This window comes from Pundamilia nyererei, unplaced genomic scaffold, assembly GCF_000239375.1.
Source record: "Pundamilia nyererei isolate P.nyererei 1_Seehausen unplaced genomic scaffold, PunNye1.0 scaffold00120, whole genome shotgun sequence".
In the NCBI taxonomy this organism is placed as follows: domain Eukaryota; kingdom Metazoa; phylum Chordata; class Actinopteri; order Cichliformes; family Cichlidae; genus Pundamilia; species Pundamilia nyererei.
The window spans coordinates 336-18,249 of NW_005187521.1; the positions used below are offsets into that span (position 1 = coordinate 336).

Genomic DNA, 17,914 nt, shown 5'->3' on the forward strand with positions numbered 1-17,914 from the left:
ATTTAAAATACCACACCTCATAGGGAAATATAGCACATTTTTACAAATAGAACAGAATAGGAAAATCCTTTAATTGTCCCACAAGGGGAAATTTGGTTGTAACAGCAGCAAAAAACACCGTCTGGTTGTTGAGTTTCTTTGAGTTTGTTTTCACCCTCAAATGAGCTGACTGCTTTTGCTCTACAAAAAAACACACAATATTTTTTTTTTTACAGAAACACATATTTACATCATGGACAATATACAAAAACAGAGTACTGTACAGTTATTAAGATTGAAGTACAGATGAAAGTGGAAAACCCAGGTTTTATTGTGCAAACAGAGCAGGGTACTGGAAGATGTTTAAATAATTAAGAATATTTACAAAATGTACAGATTGTGCATTGTACCTGTGCATCAAAAGGTAAATGTAACTTCCAATATGTCAGTATATATAAACTGAGAAAAATAATGTGCAAGTTATAACAGTAGTAGTTGTTCAGTTGATTAGTGCAAATTACAGCGCTGATGTAAACACCTATGTGTGTTGGGAGCAAACCTTATGTACATAAGATTTTAATTTTTATCTTTTATGTTTGTTTAAGTGTAAGTCTGAGGTCCGTGGGAGCACTGGATTTTCAAATGCCCGTGTATGTTTTGTACATTTGGTTTTTGAGTTTGATGGTTCCTTCTTCCCTTGTAATTGCACGGAAATGTAAACTAAATAACTACAATAACAGGTGCTATCTTAAAGTGTTGTTTTTTTGTTGCTGTTTTTTTTACTTAACAAAAATGAAACTACGTTTTTCTATAATAAAGTATACAGCGGTGTTTACCACCTGTAGAGCGTGCCTCCCACTGCTGAATCTGATTGGTCGGATCAGCTGCGCTTCTGCTCATTGGCCCGCGCACCCGTCACTCAGGCGGTTGTAGTGCGGTCATTTCAGTCCGGTTTATAGCAGAGTCAGGTCATTCACTGTACTTGAAAAAGGCACTATAATGGCGGGACGTCTTCTTCTCCGAGCTTGTACAACAACACTGCAGCTGAGGAGCGGCGTGCTGGCCCCGCTGCACCGTTCAATGGCCACAGTGAGAGGTAGGACTCCGTATTTACGACAGGAGACGTGACTTCACAGGCCTCCGGAGTGCGTTACAGCCACAGCTGTCACAGCTCACTCGACTTAGTGCGAAAAGCGAAAGGCTGGTTATATTGGCAATTTTAGCGGCGTCTTTATTGTTTAGTTTGGTAGCTGACAAGTTAGTAACAAGGAGTTTGCAGTACGTGCTAGCTAGCTACCGCCAGTGTTTTATTTACAGCAAAAAGAAACACCTGTGTACATATTTATTTACAGAAGTAAAACATATTTGTGGGAGGCCTAAGTGCTTTGAGATACACAAAGCCCCTACCTAAATACGACTATAAAGTACATCTTAAAAAAAAATGAAGGTCATTTGGACTTTAGCGAGTGGAAAGGCCTTTGATAGACCCACCTCCTTTGGCAGACTCCGTTGGGCAGGTGCCAGCACCCTGATAGGGGACAGGAGTGTGTTATTGTGGGAGGCGTCCAATGCTGACGTGCAGGCTTGCCCGCACTCATTACAGAGTTTATTATAGTTCTGTATTTTCTAATGAGTTATAATTTTTATTTCGTTTTGAGCTTTTCTTTTTTAGTTTAGTTTTTGTTCTTAGAAGACGTTTAGTGTTGGTTTCTGTGTTAGTTTGTCTTTTTAGTTATTAGTGTGCGGAGGCCATATGCAAGAGGTAAGATTTAAGCAAGTTATTATAGGCTTTTAATATAAAACTGATTTTTTTAAGCAGCTGAATCAAATACAGATTTTTTTGTTTATTATTTGTATATATTATTATCATTTATTCATTTTTTAATAGAAACCTTTTTGCTATTTAATTTTTCAGGCATACCAACAGATGAAGAACAGGCCACTGGGCTGGAGCGCCGTACCCTCCAGGCCCTCAAACAGGGAAAGGTAGGCTACTGTATACATATGATAATGAACCTGAACTGCACATAAGCTAATTTTTTTCTTTTTCCCCATTTACATCACAGGACCCTTACAGCATCCTGAAACCAAAGCACTATGCTGGTACCAAAGAAGACCCTCACATTGTGCCAGGCATTGGAACCAAGAGGCTGGTGGGATGTCTCTGTAAGTGATGCATAATGAATACAATTTCCCCTTTATGAATCTGTTTTACCAGTGTTAACAACTTTTTCTTTTTTAATTATAACTTTTTAAAAATCTTTGCAGGTGAGGAAGACAACACTGCTATTGTGTGGTTCTGGCTTCATGAGGGAGAGGCCCAGCGCTGTCCTTCCTGTGGTTCCCACTATAAGCTTGTCCATCACGAGTTGCCCCACTGATACCAAAACTAACACACAAAGCCCCCAAATTGGGCAACAACAGACAAGTGTATTTGCCTCCTTTAAGGCCATATTCTGCAGTGTGTGCACATCATTCAACTTGTACAGTTTATGATTAAATTGTGACTTGAAGTGGAATGTGTTGATGGGTATTTTCATGAGAACAGACACAGTTAAAATATTAAAGGTTAATTTACTATATAAGCTGGACTTTAAAGGGGACCTAGTATTCTGATTTCCAACATATTTTAATTCATCACAGCAGCTTTGTACTGTCAATTAAAAATCATTATTTTTCCTTAATGCAGGCCCTCAGATTTCGTCTCTCTGACTTTAAGGTAACTTTATTTCTGATTGGCTGCCCCTCAAAGGTTTCTATTGCGCTTTCGACTACATTTCTGACACCTCAACAGTTGCCCTTGAAGAAATGTGTCATTGTGTCAACAATTAGCCAATCATAGGGAAAAATCACCTTCTTTGGAAGAATGAAGTGATGATATTGTAAATGTGAAATCTAAAAAAATCGCCATTATTTACCGTCTAGATTTTGGCGTAAATAATTACTTTGGCTGTCTTTACCGCTTTCATGAGCCCCTCCACTTGCAGGATGTGAATAGGAAATGGCTGTGTGCCCGAGATGACATCTGCCCTTTGTAACTTCATACAAACCCAAGAGTAGGAAGACGCTGATGCCTGAGCACACGGATTACACATACCTATACTTACCACCTCCTCTGAAACTCTGGTCAGGTGTCATAAGAACATCCATCATCAGAACATATTTGAAAGAAAATAACAAAAAGCAGAATTAACCCCTTTTAAAAACAAAATGTGGTATATTTTTTGTTAAAAAATACCTTCTACAGCAATATTCAAACACAAGGTACTATATTAAAAATAAACCTTACCAGCAAGTAACCCATTTATTTCAGTGGCTGTACTTTGTTTTTATTTGTGGATTGTCAAGGCAAACAGCCAAGAAAATCCACTCAGCATCTATTGCAAACACTTCGCATTGCTCTCGAGCAAATGTCACAAGAGAACCTTTGTCAAACAAAGTAGATTTACATTGGCTAACAATTTTTGCAACAGGGGATGAAAAAACCCAAACTCCTGTAAAATACGGTGTCACTTTGATGACAAAGCCATGCAGAAAATACTGCTAGAGTGTAGTTTAAAAAATATGTTTCTGTTGACACCTTGTCAGATGTGAATCAGGTCTTATTTTTCTCTATATTTTTGGGGGGGGGTGGAATTACGTGGTATTTTGTGGTGTTTGACTACATTTTAAACCAGTAAAAACATAATAGAAGCATCTCACTGTCACAATAAATTAGGTGTTAAGCATTAGAAAAATTTCACTGTATTTTACAGGAGTTTGCCAGTTTATTTATGCCCCTGTGCTGTATATACCAGTAGTTTGCTTCGTCCTATCCAAACATGAATAAAAGCATATCTACATGAGCAATATTAAATGTGAATCAACTTGTGTGGGATTGGGCTTCAAATACTTTGATGGCAAGAAAGCAGCTGGAAAAAAAAAAAAATCAACATTAACATGAAAGTCCAGCCGTTCATCTCAGTCACCTTTAGTGTCATGTGGCCTCCTTTTTAATTTTTATTTTTTTCAACTTGTGTTTGACTCATCCAGACTGAGAAGTCTGCAAAAAACCATCTGGGAATGTGGTTGCCATCAACAGTCTCAACATGGATTTTTATGTTCTATCAGGCAAGATTGAAGCCTTGATTGTGATCTATAGCCTGTAGCAGCTTCTCACGGAGCATTTCTAGACTCGTGTACTTGGGCAGGTCCAGCAGGTTGAAGCAGGTGTGGGCGACAGGTAAGTAATGCTCCCCTCCACCAGTAGGCTGGATCACCAGTTTCAAGCTTTTCATGCCCAAGATGGGGATGCGGTCACTTCCAGTGAGGAACACTGTAAAGACAAGATTTTTGTTTCTCTTCATTCTTCAAGGTCCGTATGTAACATGCAAACTCACACAAAATTAATGAAATTAACTTTTCTGCTGTTTAGGGCAACACTTACAGAGAAACTGTTTTTTCTTCTCCAATGGAAGATTGTGAAACACCTCCCAGAAAAGCCTGATTGTAGGGTGGTCTGTCCAGTACTCCCCTTTGTACTCAGTAGTCTATGAGCAAAAGAGCATAAACAAAAATAATTTTCATAATCCATCTTATAATGTACAAGGCTCACTTTAAAAAGTGAGATTCACAGTGGCCACTGGGGCTTTTAAATGATGTATTGACTGAGAAACCAAGGATACTGCACACTCTTACATCAGCAACCTGCCAATCACACCATACCGGCAAATGTTTCCTTAATTCACAAAATGAAGATTATACTGTATTAGATGGAATGTTAAACTAGCATACAAGACCATAAACTAAATTCGTAAAATGTTTACTGAGGTAATAAATCAAGTGAGACATAAGGAAATTTCAATACAGCTAGAGGAGTCGCCCCCTGCTGGACACTAGGAAGAATACATCTTTCATAGTCCTAAAGGATATGCAGATATTTTCTTCACATTGCGTGGCCAGATGCAATTTTTACTAATCACTATTTAATACAAAACCTTTTCAAGCTCCATCCAGTCATAGTTGGTATTGCCGATAACCATGGCTTGCAGTTCGTTTGGCTGGAACAGTTCTAAAACTTTCCCACCGCACACTTTGTGGAAGCCTGAATAGAAGCACTCGAAGAGTGGAGCTACCGATGTGTTGAAAACATAGTCTACATAGGCACTGACGAAATCTTGCCTAGAGGAGAAGAAAGTAAGCAAAATGAGAGTAACGTGAATGTTTCAACAACAGTCCAAAATATTCATGAATCCCTTAGTGGATAACTGCTAATGGATAAATATCAGGACAACTTTAAAAAAAAAAAAAAAATCTTTACCTGTTTGACATATTGACGTTAATGTTTTCCCCATTTGGTACAAGCTCCAAAACCTCTGTGGCACCGTAGTTTTCCTCTGTGATCTGAAAAAATAAAAAATAAAAATCATATGATAGGTGGATGACACAACTTACTTAAACCACAGCAGAAAATGTTGATAGTCAATCATCTTACTGTGAAATTCAAGCAGAAGGTTTCCTCAAGGTCATCTTCTGTGTAGTCTAGTAGCTGCTGCAGACTCCTGGATGAACAGGAACACAATTCCCTGTGTGATTACTGTGGCATTGAAAGGTTTAGATGACGTTAAGACAATGCCAAGGTAAACTACCATTCATAAACATATTAAATGGAAACCTCAGGTGACTGTTCCTTGATCTGACCTTCCCACATCTGGCATTAGCTCTTTCAGGTCTTCTAGCGTTGGCTTCTTCTTCAGAAGTTTCTTGTAAAGGGCCAAGGGGAAGTTGAGCTCAACGATGGTGAGATTGTAGATGGCCAGACCGCAGATGACCCCGATGAGGTTGAACAAGTCAATGTCCTCAAATGTCTGCAAGGGACAGTCGGTGATTGTCAGCATTTAATCGAGGAAGGTTTTCACAAAGATCACGCGGAGATGCCGCCTGGTTTAAAGCAAGTACCTTGTTTGAAAACCAGATGAGGCGAGACTCCTCGTAGTAACGAAACATTCCGTATTTGGGATCAAGCAGCTCTTTCATGATCAGAAGGAAGAACTCCTTTCTCACGCCGCCTGCATCGACAGCCTCTTCTCCCACAAAGATCACCTGCCACAAACATCACAAGTAAGTCACAGTACCGTTTGAACCTGGCATACTCTGTGGGTTCATTACCATGAGCAGCATCTTTCACATTCATATATGTATTTTCATTCATAACTAGGAACTTCATCCTAAGTGTACTTGATTTAAATTTGGCTGTTAGCTTGTTCAGTTGTCTTCGTTGTCAAGACCACGGCTCCTGCGATACTTAGCGATCGCTACCTGGAAATCCTGTTCCAACCACTTGCACCACTCTGTGTGCTCGCTGGATCACCACTTCTGTGTCGAAATTATGAGGAGTTGAGACAGAATCTACAGTTTTGAACCTTAAGAACGGATTTACAATTCGCAACACTGTAAAAAAGGCCTAGCATGCTTTAAGTCAAGCTTGTGACCTAATGTTGATGCTACGTTTGGACGTTGTGGACTCATAAACCTGAAGAGTGCCTTTTTTACACTCTCTAGCTCTTAGCTGTATGATGTTTCTTCCCTGAGTTAGTGGTGTCGTTGTAGACTGCAAGGAGGTCCATGTTGAAATCACACACGCACATGTGCATGTTGTCAGAACGGGACTTCCTGGAAACAATCCAATAATAGCACAAGTACTGGAAGCGATCCAGAGTTTACAAGAACATGACTGGAATGGAAATGGTGACCAAATTTAAATCAGGTTTGGGTTATGCTGCTTCTTTTTTTTTAAAGCTTCAAACTTAAATGCTGTTTCTACCTTTAGTGGCTTCTTATAGTCAACATTCTTAGACTTCCGGAGCACTTCCATAGTGTCTCCAACAATGTTTTCCCTGCGAACGATGAGGATGAGGCACGGGTTGACGGATTCCACAGCCGGTAGGAACATGGAGCTGAAATTTTGCATCTGTGCCTGGTCCACTGCCATCTGTTAATACAGAAAACACATGATTATGAAGCGATTAGTGAGAATAAAGGTAAGAAACTGCCTTTAAGAGGTTTAGTGAGTAGTACCTGCATTTGTAAGACAGCATCTGTCTGAAGGAGTGTAGTCTTTGCTTGGGCATCAAATACAAAGGGATACTTGCACAGAGTCACCACACCATCATGTCCCTGGGGATAGAGCATAAACAAAAGGTTCACATCAAAACCTTAACATAGAAAGAAGTATTACTGAATCGCAGAGCCAACATCCACAGCAGACTCACCATTGGGTACATCTGCCTCTGAAGCCATGTGACATAGTCATTTCGGATGTCTACCAGGTTGTCCAACTCATGAATGTAGAACTTGCCATACTGAATGATGTGTCCCGCTTTCTCGCTCACCTGAAGCGAGAAGTGGGAGAGACTGCCACTTGTAGTCCTTTAAAGAAGGATATAATGTGCAGCAGGAATTTGACACTGCACCTTTTTCCTCACCTTGTGTAGGATTTCCAGGAGTCGCAGCGACGTGTCCAGAAAACAGGTGAAAATTCTCTGCTCTACTGCGGGAATGCCCACCTTGTGCATCTGCAGCAGATACACCACCACTTCCTTGTACAGTTCAACTAGCCGCTGGAAGACTGGAGACTCAAACGTAGACCACCAGTTTCCTGCAAATACATGAGCAAACACTAAATTTGTGCTCCTCAAAACCCTTTTAAGACAGTGTAAAGTGCTCATTTTTCCCAGTCCTAACTATACCATCTGGAATTTAATTCCTGCATAAGATTTATGACAAATATAAGCCATTTTAAGACCTTATTTTCCTGAACAATAAGGTCTTAAGTATAGTATGTAGTACATATGTAGTATGGAAAGCTTAAAGAAACTCCTTCATCCTACCTACCTAGTACCTTCAGTGGAGCCTCTTTTAGGCTGATGACTGATTTGGCAAATGGGATAGAGATGGTGACGTAGTTATTTCGGTTAGTGAAGAGAGGGCATTCTGGAAGAGTGAGGTAGAGTCTCAGGGCTTCGATGTCTGGAGGAGAATTGTTTAGCCTGGGAATGAGGTTCTTCTCCAGACTAGCAGCAATCTGAGGCAGACAGACGAAGGGAAACAGGTCTGTTATGATTAATGTGATAATCCTGAATGCATACAAACTGCTGATGAGGTGTGGGGTAAAGTGCAACAATAACACACTGAATGGACCAGAGTACCGGAAATAACTGGAGCCGACACAGTAATAAAACGTCACTGGGGACATTTACACTATAAAAACATCTTCTGGTCAGGTACCAAATCAAAATAAAATGAACGTCGTTGACAAGACAGCAGATGAGCAAAGGTCATAAACACTGTTGAAGAGTATGAGGAATGAAAAAGAAACTCCAAGTCAGAGGAACTTCACCAGTCAGAGAAAATATATTAGTGCCCAAGTATTTGGCATGGCACTGACACGACACAGAATGCAGTTTTGAATTACAGTGAAGAATCCAGAATTTAGTCCCCTCCAAGACCTTGAATTGAACAAGTAAAAGGAGATGGATGGGTGGATGGAACTATATTATATGTGGCCACTGACCTGCTGAGCAATCTCAGGGTGACCCTCTTGGATTACTTTGTTGAAGAGCAGGCGAGCCATGTTCATATCCAACCCTGAACATTTACTGCTGGTACTGTAGTGGTCTGGATGACTGCGTTTATAAAAAAGGGAAAAAACAAAATCAGCACTCAGAATGACATAATTACAAAAATGCTAGGCAATAACTATAACAATACATATATATATATTATGTATTGTTATATTATGTATATATATATATAATAATATATATTAATCTAAAGTTCTAAACTGATCGGACAGCGCTTCAGAGTGCAGATGGTTAATGAGCTGAAGCACACTTCAAAAGCAGCCCAAAGGTTTCTCAAAGCAAAGAAACAGGATATGCTTCAGTGGCCAAATCAGAATCTGATCTCAACCCAGGAGAGCACGCTTTTTATCTGGTCAAAGCGGTGACAACAGAACAAGCTCTAGATTTACCATGACAGCAGATAAGTGTCAGTACTGAATGTTGTTATCGTTGAGCTTCCTGCTTTCATGGCTAAAACTGTGGCCATCTCAATTTCATGTTTTTATATAGCCTACCAAACTCGTGCATTCACCTGGCTCATATGACGGGAGCAGCTTAAGAAAGCTTTAATTATCTAATTAGAGAGTAAATAAACAAGAAATTCAGCAAAAAAAAAAAAAGTGTTGATTTTAATGTAAATCAGTCAAAATGATTTTTCTGACTAGATTATGACTTTTGAAATATCTGGAGTGCATTTACCTCATTGACAGGAAAGACCCATTTAGGCAGCTTGCTGAGGAGAACACGAGGTCGATCTCACTAAGGAAACCAGAAAAGGCAAATAATTACTGTGTAAATCTCCAAAAAGGATCCGGTAATTTGATTCTACTCAAACACACCATGTCTAAAACAAACTAAAACTCCAATATGCCGAGGATCTACTGAGGGGGAAAAAAAGAAGAAGAAAACTTTACTTGGAGATGTCGAGCGGGAGTCTTCCTTGTGAGTGGTTCAACCATTTTTGTATGAGATCCTCATTCAAGGAGTAAATCTTTCTCTGGGGATCTTGTATCCTTGTGTCATCTCCGTTCTGAAGGCTCTGCACCAAAAAGTATAAAAGTTAGACAAATAAAAACGGAAAAATGTAAACCTGTGTAAATAAAACTGAGTGAAGAAACAGATCAGATGTGTGTAAAAACAGTATTCACAGCTATCTGCGGCACATTTTAGAAGAAGGTGCTTCTAAGAAAAGAAAAAAAAGTGACACACATCCTCATTACAAATTAAATTCTGCTTGAAAAATCATCATACGCTACATGGCAACGTGTTTTAAAACCAACACCAGCTTGCATTGACTGTCGGGGATCAGCTGGAGCAGTCTGCTTTAATTAGATTGACAAACGCAATTCTGTTTCCTGGAATTCAAAAACTTTAATTACAAGATTTTAACTTGAAGTCATTTTCTTATTTTTCAAATTTCTTATGGTTTTACTGGTACGTTTCGCCTTCTTTAACTCATGTGAATGGTGACGTTGTCAAACAACGCTGTGATATAAAATTACACGCGAACCCATGTGCTAAGATTTTTTTTTAAATTCCAGATAATTACAGGTTGTGTCTGGAAATATTTACAATCTCAGCTGATCTGCCTGACATTGCTCTCACTCCCCAGCAGTGATAATAATGCTTTAGTTCAAATCACTGTTGTTCAGCTGCTCACTATTATCGAGTACTGCCAGTACCATTGTTTTTACTGTAGAGTAAAAACGATAGCATTCAGGACAGCTGTGCAATTATTAAAACGTGCTGTACATTTGTAAGCATCTCCATGAAATCTCTGTTTCAGAGGAGAGGGAAAACTTACGTTGGCACTGCAATAGTGAGCAAAGCTTTGATCTCCTCCAGCATAAATCCGTTTGACACAACAGTTCTCCTCTGAATCTGCAAAAGTGAGGGAAAATAGGTTTTTGGTGTTATTAAAACATCTTACCATCGAGTTTTACGTTTGAAATAAACCCATCAAACTAATGATGTAATGTGCTTTTACAACTTCAGATTCAGATTAAAGCTAATAAATCTCCACGTTCAGATGGATACACAGCAGAATTATAGAAAACGTAGTCAGAGAAAACGTAAATGGAGAACCCTATCGATTAATACATTTGACTGCTTATGATTCAAACTTTACACCCCTCAAAAATGGAAGGATGTTTTGGTTTTACATTTGCTGTCCCCTCACCTGTATCTGTTGCAGTGCTGGCGACTACCCAGGGACCTTTAACAAGAGCAGGGCTTTTTCTGTTGGAAGTGGACCGTGTGCCAAGCTGCCCGTTCCCTCCGAGCCCAAATGAATCCATCTTCCCCGATGACGGCGTGAAAGCCAGCGTGTGTTGCCTTGACCGCACAGCAATTTGAAACGTTACTAGCAGCCTTGTGACTTTTCAGTATAATTCACTGACGTTGTATTTTAGATAAACGCGCAAAAACAAAGTCGATTTTACCTTCCACATGCAATCTGTGTGACTACATTTCCCATGAGCTCAAACACTTTTCTGGGGTTTATTTCATGATTTGTAGAGTTATGCCCAAGCTGTCCATATCCTCCTGCTCCAAATGTGAACACGCCCCCTTCCTGCATTTAAAAACAACAGAACCAGTTATTCCGACCTTCAAAAGGGTTAGCACTGTGCTAACTTGCTAAGGCCAAAGTGTTAGCAAAGACCACTGAACATGAGGCTTGAAGAGACAGAGAGGCATGAAAGACAGCTGTCGTGTTAATGATTTCAGTCTAGTTTTTCCTTAACCAGAAACAGCTAGATTAGTAATGGCACATGCCAGGAGGGGGATTATTTTAACACCCAAGTCTTACAGCAGGGATCCTCCTCCTCTACAGCGTCAGGCCACTACTGAAACAAACTTACTGCGTCTGGGCACCTGGACAGGAAATGGGCATTTTTATCCACCGCTCGAGAAGATTTAAAACTTCACTATTTAACAAACCAAAAAAACATTCCAGGTTCTAAATAACGATCCCAACTCATCTATTCTTTTCTAAAAATTAGAAGTAAACACAGAAATGGCATTACTTATGAGCCTAATTACTGAAGACTATTCATAAAAGAAGACTACATGATGAACATGATTACTCACTGAAAACGTATAATGCTTTTCCCTGTGTAGAAGAGGTCACACCTCGTACTTGTACCAAAACATGTTGACATCACACCTCATGAAGACCCTGAAGAGACTTATCCTGGACCAGCTTCCAGCACATGGTCAGATCCCTTCCAGTCCTTGACCTGCTCAACAGGGCCTACATCCACCCAGCGCTGTGAGGGTCATGTTTTGATTTCTCCAGTGTGTTCACCACCACCAGCTCGGCTCTGCTGGGTGGATGCCTTGGCAGTGACCTGGATAGTTGGCTCACTGATCTGCAAACCACCTGCAGCACCATGTTGGACAGCAACACCGAAGCCCAGCAGGGGACTGTCCTCTCTCCCTTTCCCTTCACCATGTACACCACAGCCTTCAGCACTGCACAGACACCTGCCACCTTCACAGGTTTCTAATGACTCTGCAGTAGTGATGTATCACACAAGGTGATGAGGAAGAGTATGGGGGTTGTGGATGTGAGAAGGGTTAGAATGCTGGTCACCCCTATTTCCATCCATGTGGTTTGGGTGCAGACAGGATAAAAATACCTCAGTGTTCACGCCCTCTACAAGAAGAGTCATCTCTATTTTCTTGGATGACTCCTTTAAAATCTAATGGATGACCCAGGATGTTTTGAGTCTGTAATGGCCACTGCCATCCTCTATGCTGTGGTGGGCTGGGGCAGCATGATACCAGCAGACTCAAACCGATCCACAAGGCCAGTATTATAGGCGTGGAGCTCAACTCTGACAGCAGATGTCAGATGATAGCCGACAATCCTTCACGTTCATTCCATGACTTGCAGGACAGTAACAGGAGCAAAACCTCACTGCACTAAAACGCCACAGGAAATGATTTATAACTGCGATGATCAAACTTCATATCTTCCCCTTATGACACCTGGACTATTTTTACTTCTCATATTTTCTTTATATTGTACATACTATTGTTTAACTTTGGAGTATTTATTTTAACATAATTCACCATTGGTGGAGCATCTTAGTTTTATAAGGATGGTTTACATTTTTTTATGATTTCTTTCCATTTTCTACCTTTCATATCATTTGCTTGAGAGTCTGTGACAAAGCAATTTCCCCCTGTCATTATAAAAGTATTCTGACTCTGATATAAACTGTTACAATGGAGGGTGCTCAGACGAAATGCCTGCAGCATCAAATAATGAGCTCAGTATGTGCGCAAGTAATCCCAGTGAGCCAAATGCTCAGGCAGTTTCAGGCAGTTTATTCTATATCAGCATGATGTCAGTGAGTGCAGACATCCCTAATATAGTCATCTCAGGCGTATAGCTTTGGCCGTGAAGCCACACTGATGTGTTAGTCAAGCCTTCGGTATGAGGGGCAGCCAATCAGAACAGACTTGGCTAAATGGGAGGGGAGCTAAGGAATATAAAAAAAGAAGAAAGAAAGAAAGATCGTTTTAAGCAGTAGAGGAACCCAGAAACTGCACCTACAGCACCCGTGGGTGCTGAACAGTTTGTTCATCTGACAACAGCTTAATGTTTTTCTAAAGGAGAGCTTTTAAACATCTGTGTGACAAAGCAAAACACTGAAATCTTAATGTATGGCAGACTTAATGTACTGCAGTGATACTGGGATGTTTTCTAACTGGTCGCTTGGCAGCAGCTGTCTCTGAGCAGTATGCAAACTGGAGAGCGAGGACACAACACACTGACTGTGACAAGTGATGCATCTGTAATCCTGCTTGGCTGCTGTTTGGGATCAGTTAAGAAAATGTAACACATATACACTGGCAGATTAAAAACAACAATAACAACAGCAATGAATTAGGAAGAAGGTAAAGAAAGCATAACCCAGCATGGGAGTAAATCCCAGTAAAAGTCCAAGGCCCAGTTGAATGATTTTAAGCCTAAGAATTAAAACCATTAATTAGATTTAAAAGAGCCACTTTTAAATCTAATCATTAATCCCACAGTTTCAAATTTCGGTCTTCTGTACACACAACGCTGCAGATCTATCAAAGAACCAAAAAGTATGCAACTTAACTTGGTCAGTGCAGCCGTGTGATCTTCTCCACAGCAAATGTAAATCACTCTCTGTGATCTGAGGGACTTCAGGAGGGCCGGGAAATACCGATCTGAAAAAGACGTCCTGAAAATTAGTCAAAGTTTCGGGTTTGAATGTACACCGGCACCTTCTAACCTTCTACCACTCACCGTTGCAGTCGTTGAGACCAAGCTGACCGAAATTGTTGCGCCCCCAACCGAACACAGCTCCCGAGGGAGTGAGGGCAAAGCTATGTGCTCCACCTGCTGATATTTGAGCAAAAGGAATGCCCTGCAGAGACTGAATCATCTGGGGTGTGGAAATGCTCTGTCCGTTGATTCCTAACCCAAGTTGGCCATATCGATTCTGGCCCCATGAGAAGATGTGGCCCCCTGTGTTAAAAACGCATATATAATTGAAACAGCTTAACATGACATAAACACTGTAAGCTGCTCTGGATATGTGCTAAGTGCAAACCATTCCTCACCCTTTGAAAGTGCATGGGAGTGCCAGTACCCACAGGCTACCTGAGCAATTTGAACATCTGACAAAGTCTTGATGTTTCTTTTCATACAGAGGAAAAAGAGAGAGAGAAGAATGGCTATATTAGGTCTTTTCATGGTGCCTTTACAAAACAAAGGATGAGCAAGTAGTGCGTTAAGTAGGACACACAGGGGTTTCCTGATAGTTGATGAATTTACCTAGGCACGCGAACACATTCTTCAAAGTTATTTAATCCCAGCTGTCCATCTGAACCAAGACCCCACGAGAAAACCTGTCCTTTGTCATTTAGGGCGAGTGTATGGGCCTCTCCACATGATACAGCCACTATGATCTGTGCATCCAAGGCCACAACTTGCTCTAATAGATGACATAAACAAGTGCTTGCACAGTGAGCAACTTTAAAAAACAAAACAAAAACCCCCAATGTTTTATTAGAAAAACAAACAAACAAACAAACAAACAGCAGACATCACCAACCGGGTTTCTTTCTGGCTTTCTCATGTCCAAGCTGCCCAAGATCATTGCAGCCACAGGTATACACCGTCCCGTCCTCCAGCAGGAAAGCTGTGTGTCTGCGGCCACACCCCACATCACTCACTTGCTTCCCGTGAAAGAATTCACATTTTCGTGGCTCAACCACAATCTCTTCATCAATCCCACCCAAGCCCAGTTGTCCATAGGAAGCATTTCCCCAGCACAGCATTGTAGTTCTCCCTTTAGCTGCACGCAAAAGCAGGATCTCAGGCTCTGTGAAGAAGACACTTGGGCTAATATAACCTTCCAGAGTATAGTCACATATCCCCCGTTTCATTTGCAAGGTGTAATCTAGCTGGTATCACCTAGCAAAGCCGAAAGAGGCAAAACAACATCATCGCCACATGAAACAGACGCAAGCCTGCGGTCAGATTAAGTCATGACTTCAGGATCGTACACCTACATATATATATATGTGTGTATATATAGCGAGAGCACTAGTACGTTGCAGTCTAACCTGACCATGTAAACAGATTAGCCTAGTAAGCTACAGTTAACGGTGTTGGGTGAGTTCCGTTAGGGTTGCTAAAATCGTCAAATAACACCACTTCCGTCGCGGGCGGCTGGGTTTACAAATTAAAGCACATGCCAAAACGTGTTTAAATACCAGTATTGCCAATAACTGTATGTACCCCTACGAGTTACACTCTCATAAACATAATTAATAAACTTACACATTTCTTTCTGGGTCACAAATGTATGCGTTTATAATATTGTAAGCGGAAGTATAACTCTTGTCCGTAATGTTAGCACACGCTAGCATGCACCTTGACGAATACAGGCGAGGTAGATCATTTCAGACTGATGGCACTTGACCAACTTAATGACAGTACTTAAAATTATCATAGTGCGATTGGAAATTATTTTAAGAAACATATATGTTTAAGCACTCGGCACGTGGTACATGGCTGACTTATACAGACAGTCCTGATATAGCAAGCTAACGTTAGTCAGACCCAAAGACTTTATGTCTGTGTTTGGAACATAACGTACTTAAGAGTTCATTCAGAAACCTGAAGTGACTTCACAGCTGAGTATCTGAACTTAAAGCCCCGCTATTCTTTACTGTTCCGCTAAAAACACAAGTTTAACAACTTACAGCCAGGTGTCTCTTATGTTAGAGCCAAGAGCAAATCTTACCAAAGCCACCAGACCCGACAAGTTTATGATCTGCCAGTGCCTTGTTCGTTAGTTAGTCCGACTGTTAAAAACACACATTACAGTACGCTGCTGTCCAAAGACAACTCCCAGGTAAAACCCTACTTAACGCGTTTCTTGGCCGTGCAGCAGTTGTTGACAGAGCATCGGAGTGGTTACATTAAAGCAGTCGTCTCAAACTCTGGATGTCCGTTATGTCCTTTTAGAAATAAAAGTGTTTTTATAATAGCAGAGCGGAGAAGAGTACAAGATAGTTAAAATATATACATAAGAGTCCCGAAATGTCCAAAACACGGTCAAGGAGATTTGAATACTTCTCTGAAAGACGCGTAGAGAAGCTCTACACATAAACGCTGTAAGGCTTAATTTGAAGGCAGCTTACAATACCGGAAGTATTAACAGCGTTTTCACGCATTTTCCTTCATGGACGTGAAGAAATGTCGCGAAGCTGCCGAAATGTTCTAGAGCGAGCGCATCCGCGCATGCGTATACCGGCTGCGCTGTACTACCTTTACCTAGGTATGAAAACACGGAGGTTACTCTCCTAGTCCCCGAACTCCATATTCATACACACACATGCACACACACACACAGATACACACACAGACCTCCCCGTTTTCTTTTTCTTGAATGTTTCGCGTTCATACAGCGCACACACGGCATTTATTTGTTATTAATTAGTAAGTAAAAGAAGGAAAGTGAAAGCGCGAAAGACTACTACTGAAGTGCGTAGTATGAACTAGCAAAAGAAAAGTCCACAAATGAATACATTCGAAATAACAACACATATAATGGTATTCAAGATTAAATGTTAATTAATATGTAAGGACATATAAATATATAATACAAGCACATTTTGAATGTGACTATAAGTTGCAGATGTATGTGATTAAATGTGAGGCGTTATAAAAAAAAGTGTTATATCTGCATTCTAATCGCAGATATTTTATTACCTGTAGTTTTGTTCATCTTATGTAATCAGGCTGTAAGTATACTAGAAGAATCTCGAACTTCTACCGGTGTCGTGTCTTTTTCCAAAACCATGTTCGCCAACTTGAGCTGGTTCACAACCACCGGGCTCCCCCTGGTGGAGAGCAAACTCACTTACTCCGATTCAACAAACAAACAAATAGACTGTGTCACCTTCATTAAGATAAGATAAAATACGAGAAGAAGAGAAAATGTAACTTTAAATACAAGGTAAACTCAACAAACATATTAAAAAAGTAGGCATTAAGAGACTCAAATATGCATATATTTTAAAATAATGAAAACAGCAATGCAGCTAATGAGGACATCAAATCAATGTAATTCGCTTTTTTATCATCTGGTTTTAAAAGAGCTTTTTGCACCAGTTAAAAATAGATTGGACATTTCCTTGATGTACAGTAAGCTTCTGTAACAGAGATCCACATCTGTTCATTCAAAATCCAGCAAACACAGCTAGGTTTCAGACCAAACTTTTGTTTGACTGAATGGTTTAAAAGGAGATGAAAAGTCAGATAGATTCATATCATTCAAACTCCATCTGCTGGTGCACAATGCCATTTATCAGTCTGTCTGTCTCTTTTTGTGTTATCTGATTTCTTTTATACTGCAATATACTACACATAAAATATGAAAATGTTTATTTGCATTTGTGTAAAATGTAAATGCAAACAGAATGCAACGATTTGCAAAGCTGTCAAACCCATATTTTATACTCATCACATGTTTAAACAGAGACATTTTAATATTTCACAAAAAATATTATCTCATTTTAAATTTGATGGCAAAAACATGTCTCAAAAAAGCTGGGATTGGGACAACAAAATGCTGGAACGATTTTACATCATACAGTATCATCAAAAGAATCAGAGAATGTGGAGAAATCTTTGTGTTCATGGGACAATACTGGACAGCCTCTGGCCTTTGGGCCCTCAGGAAACACAGGCATTAAAAACAGGCATTATTGTGTCATGGAAATCAGTGCATGGAGGCAGGAACACTTCCAGAAAATACTATCTGTGAACATAGTTCACC

The 17,914-nt window shown here is 40.2% G+C and overlaps 2 protein-coding genes across 6 annotated transcripts; one reads left to right on the forward strand and one right to left on the reverse strand.

Moving 5' to 3' along the window:
* Positions 1-857: 857 nt before the first annotated feature.
* cox5b2 (cytochrome c oxidase subunit 5B2) lies at positions 858-2,419 on the forward strand. Its single transcript, XM_005742345.2, has 4 exons — positions 858-1,075; positions 1,895-1,965; positions 2,046-2,145; positions 2,248-2,419. The coding sequence occupies exons 1-4, from the start codon at positions 979-981 to the stop codon at positions 2,358-2,360; spliced, it is 381 nt and encodes a 126-aa protein (XP_005742402.1). The 5' UTR covers positions 858-978; the 3' UTR covers positions 2,361-2,419.
* A 757-nt stretch (positions 2,420-3,176) lies between these two features.
* On the reverse strand, positions 3,177-16,949 carry herc4 (HECT and RLD domain containing E3 ubiquitin protein ligase 4). 5 transcript variants are annotated; one of them, XM_005742347.2, is made up of 24 exons: positions 16,846-16,949; positions 14,678-14,947; positions 14,398-14,557; positions 14,184-14,260; positions 13,867-14,088; positions 13,696-13,787; positions 11,021-11,151; positions 10,759-10,913; positions 10,384-10,460; positions 9,494-9,618; positions 9,279-9,338; positions 8,531-8,642; positions 7,852-8,041; positions 7,443-7,615; positions 7,230-7,349; positions 7,036-7,134; positions 6,782-6,949; positions 5,917-6,060; positions 5,659-5,825; positions 5,453-5,519; positions 5,279-5,361; positions 4,956-5,139; positions 4,406-4,508; positions 3,177-4,294 (listed from the first exon to the last, which is right to left on the reverse strand). In XM_005742347.2, exons 1-24 carry the CDS (start codon positions 16,859-16,861, stop codon positions 4,086-4,088), a joined length of 3,204 nt encoding a protein of 1,067 aa, XP_005742404.1. In that variant the 5' UTR covers positions 16,862-16,949; the 3' UTR covers positions 3,177-4,085. The 5 variants fall into 5 exon arrangements, with proteins under 5 accessions (XP_005742404.1, XP_005742407.1, XP_005742406.1 ...); XM_005742350.2 differs by lacking the exon at positions 16,846-16,949 and adding an exon at positions 16,275-16,298; XM_005742349.2 differs by lacking the exon at positions 16,846-16,949 and adding an exon at positions 15,875-16,242.
* Between the last annotated feature and the right edge of the window lie 965 nt (positions 16,950-17,914).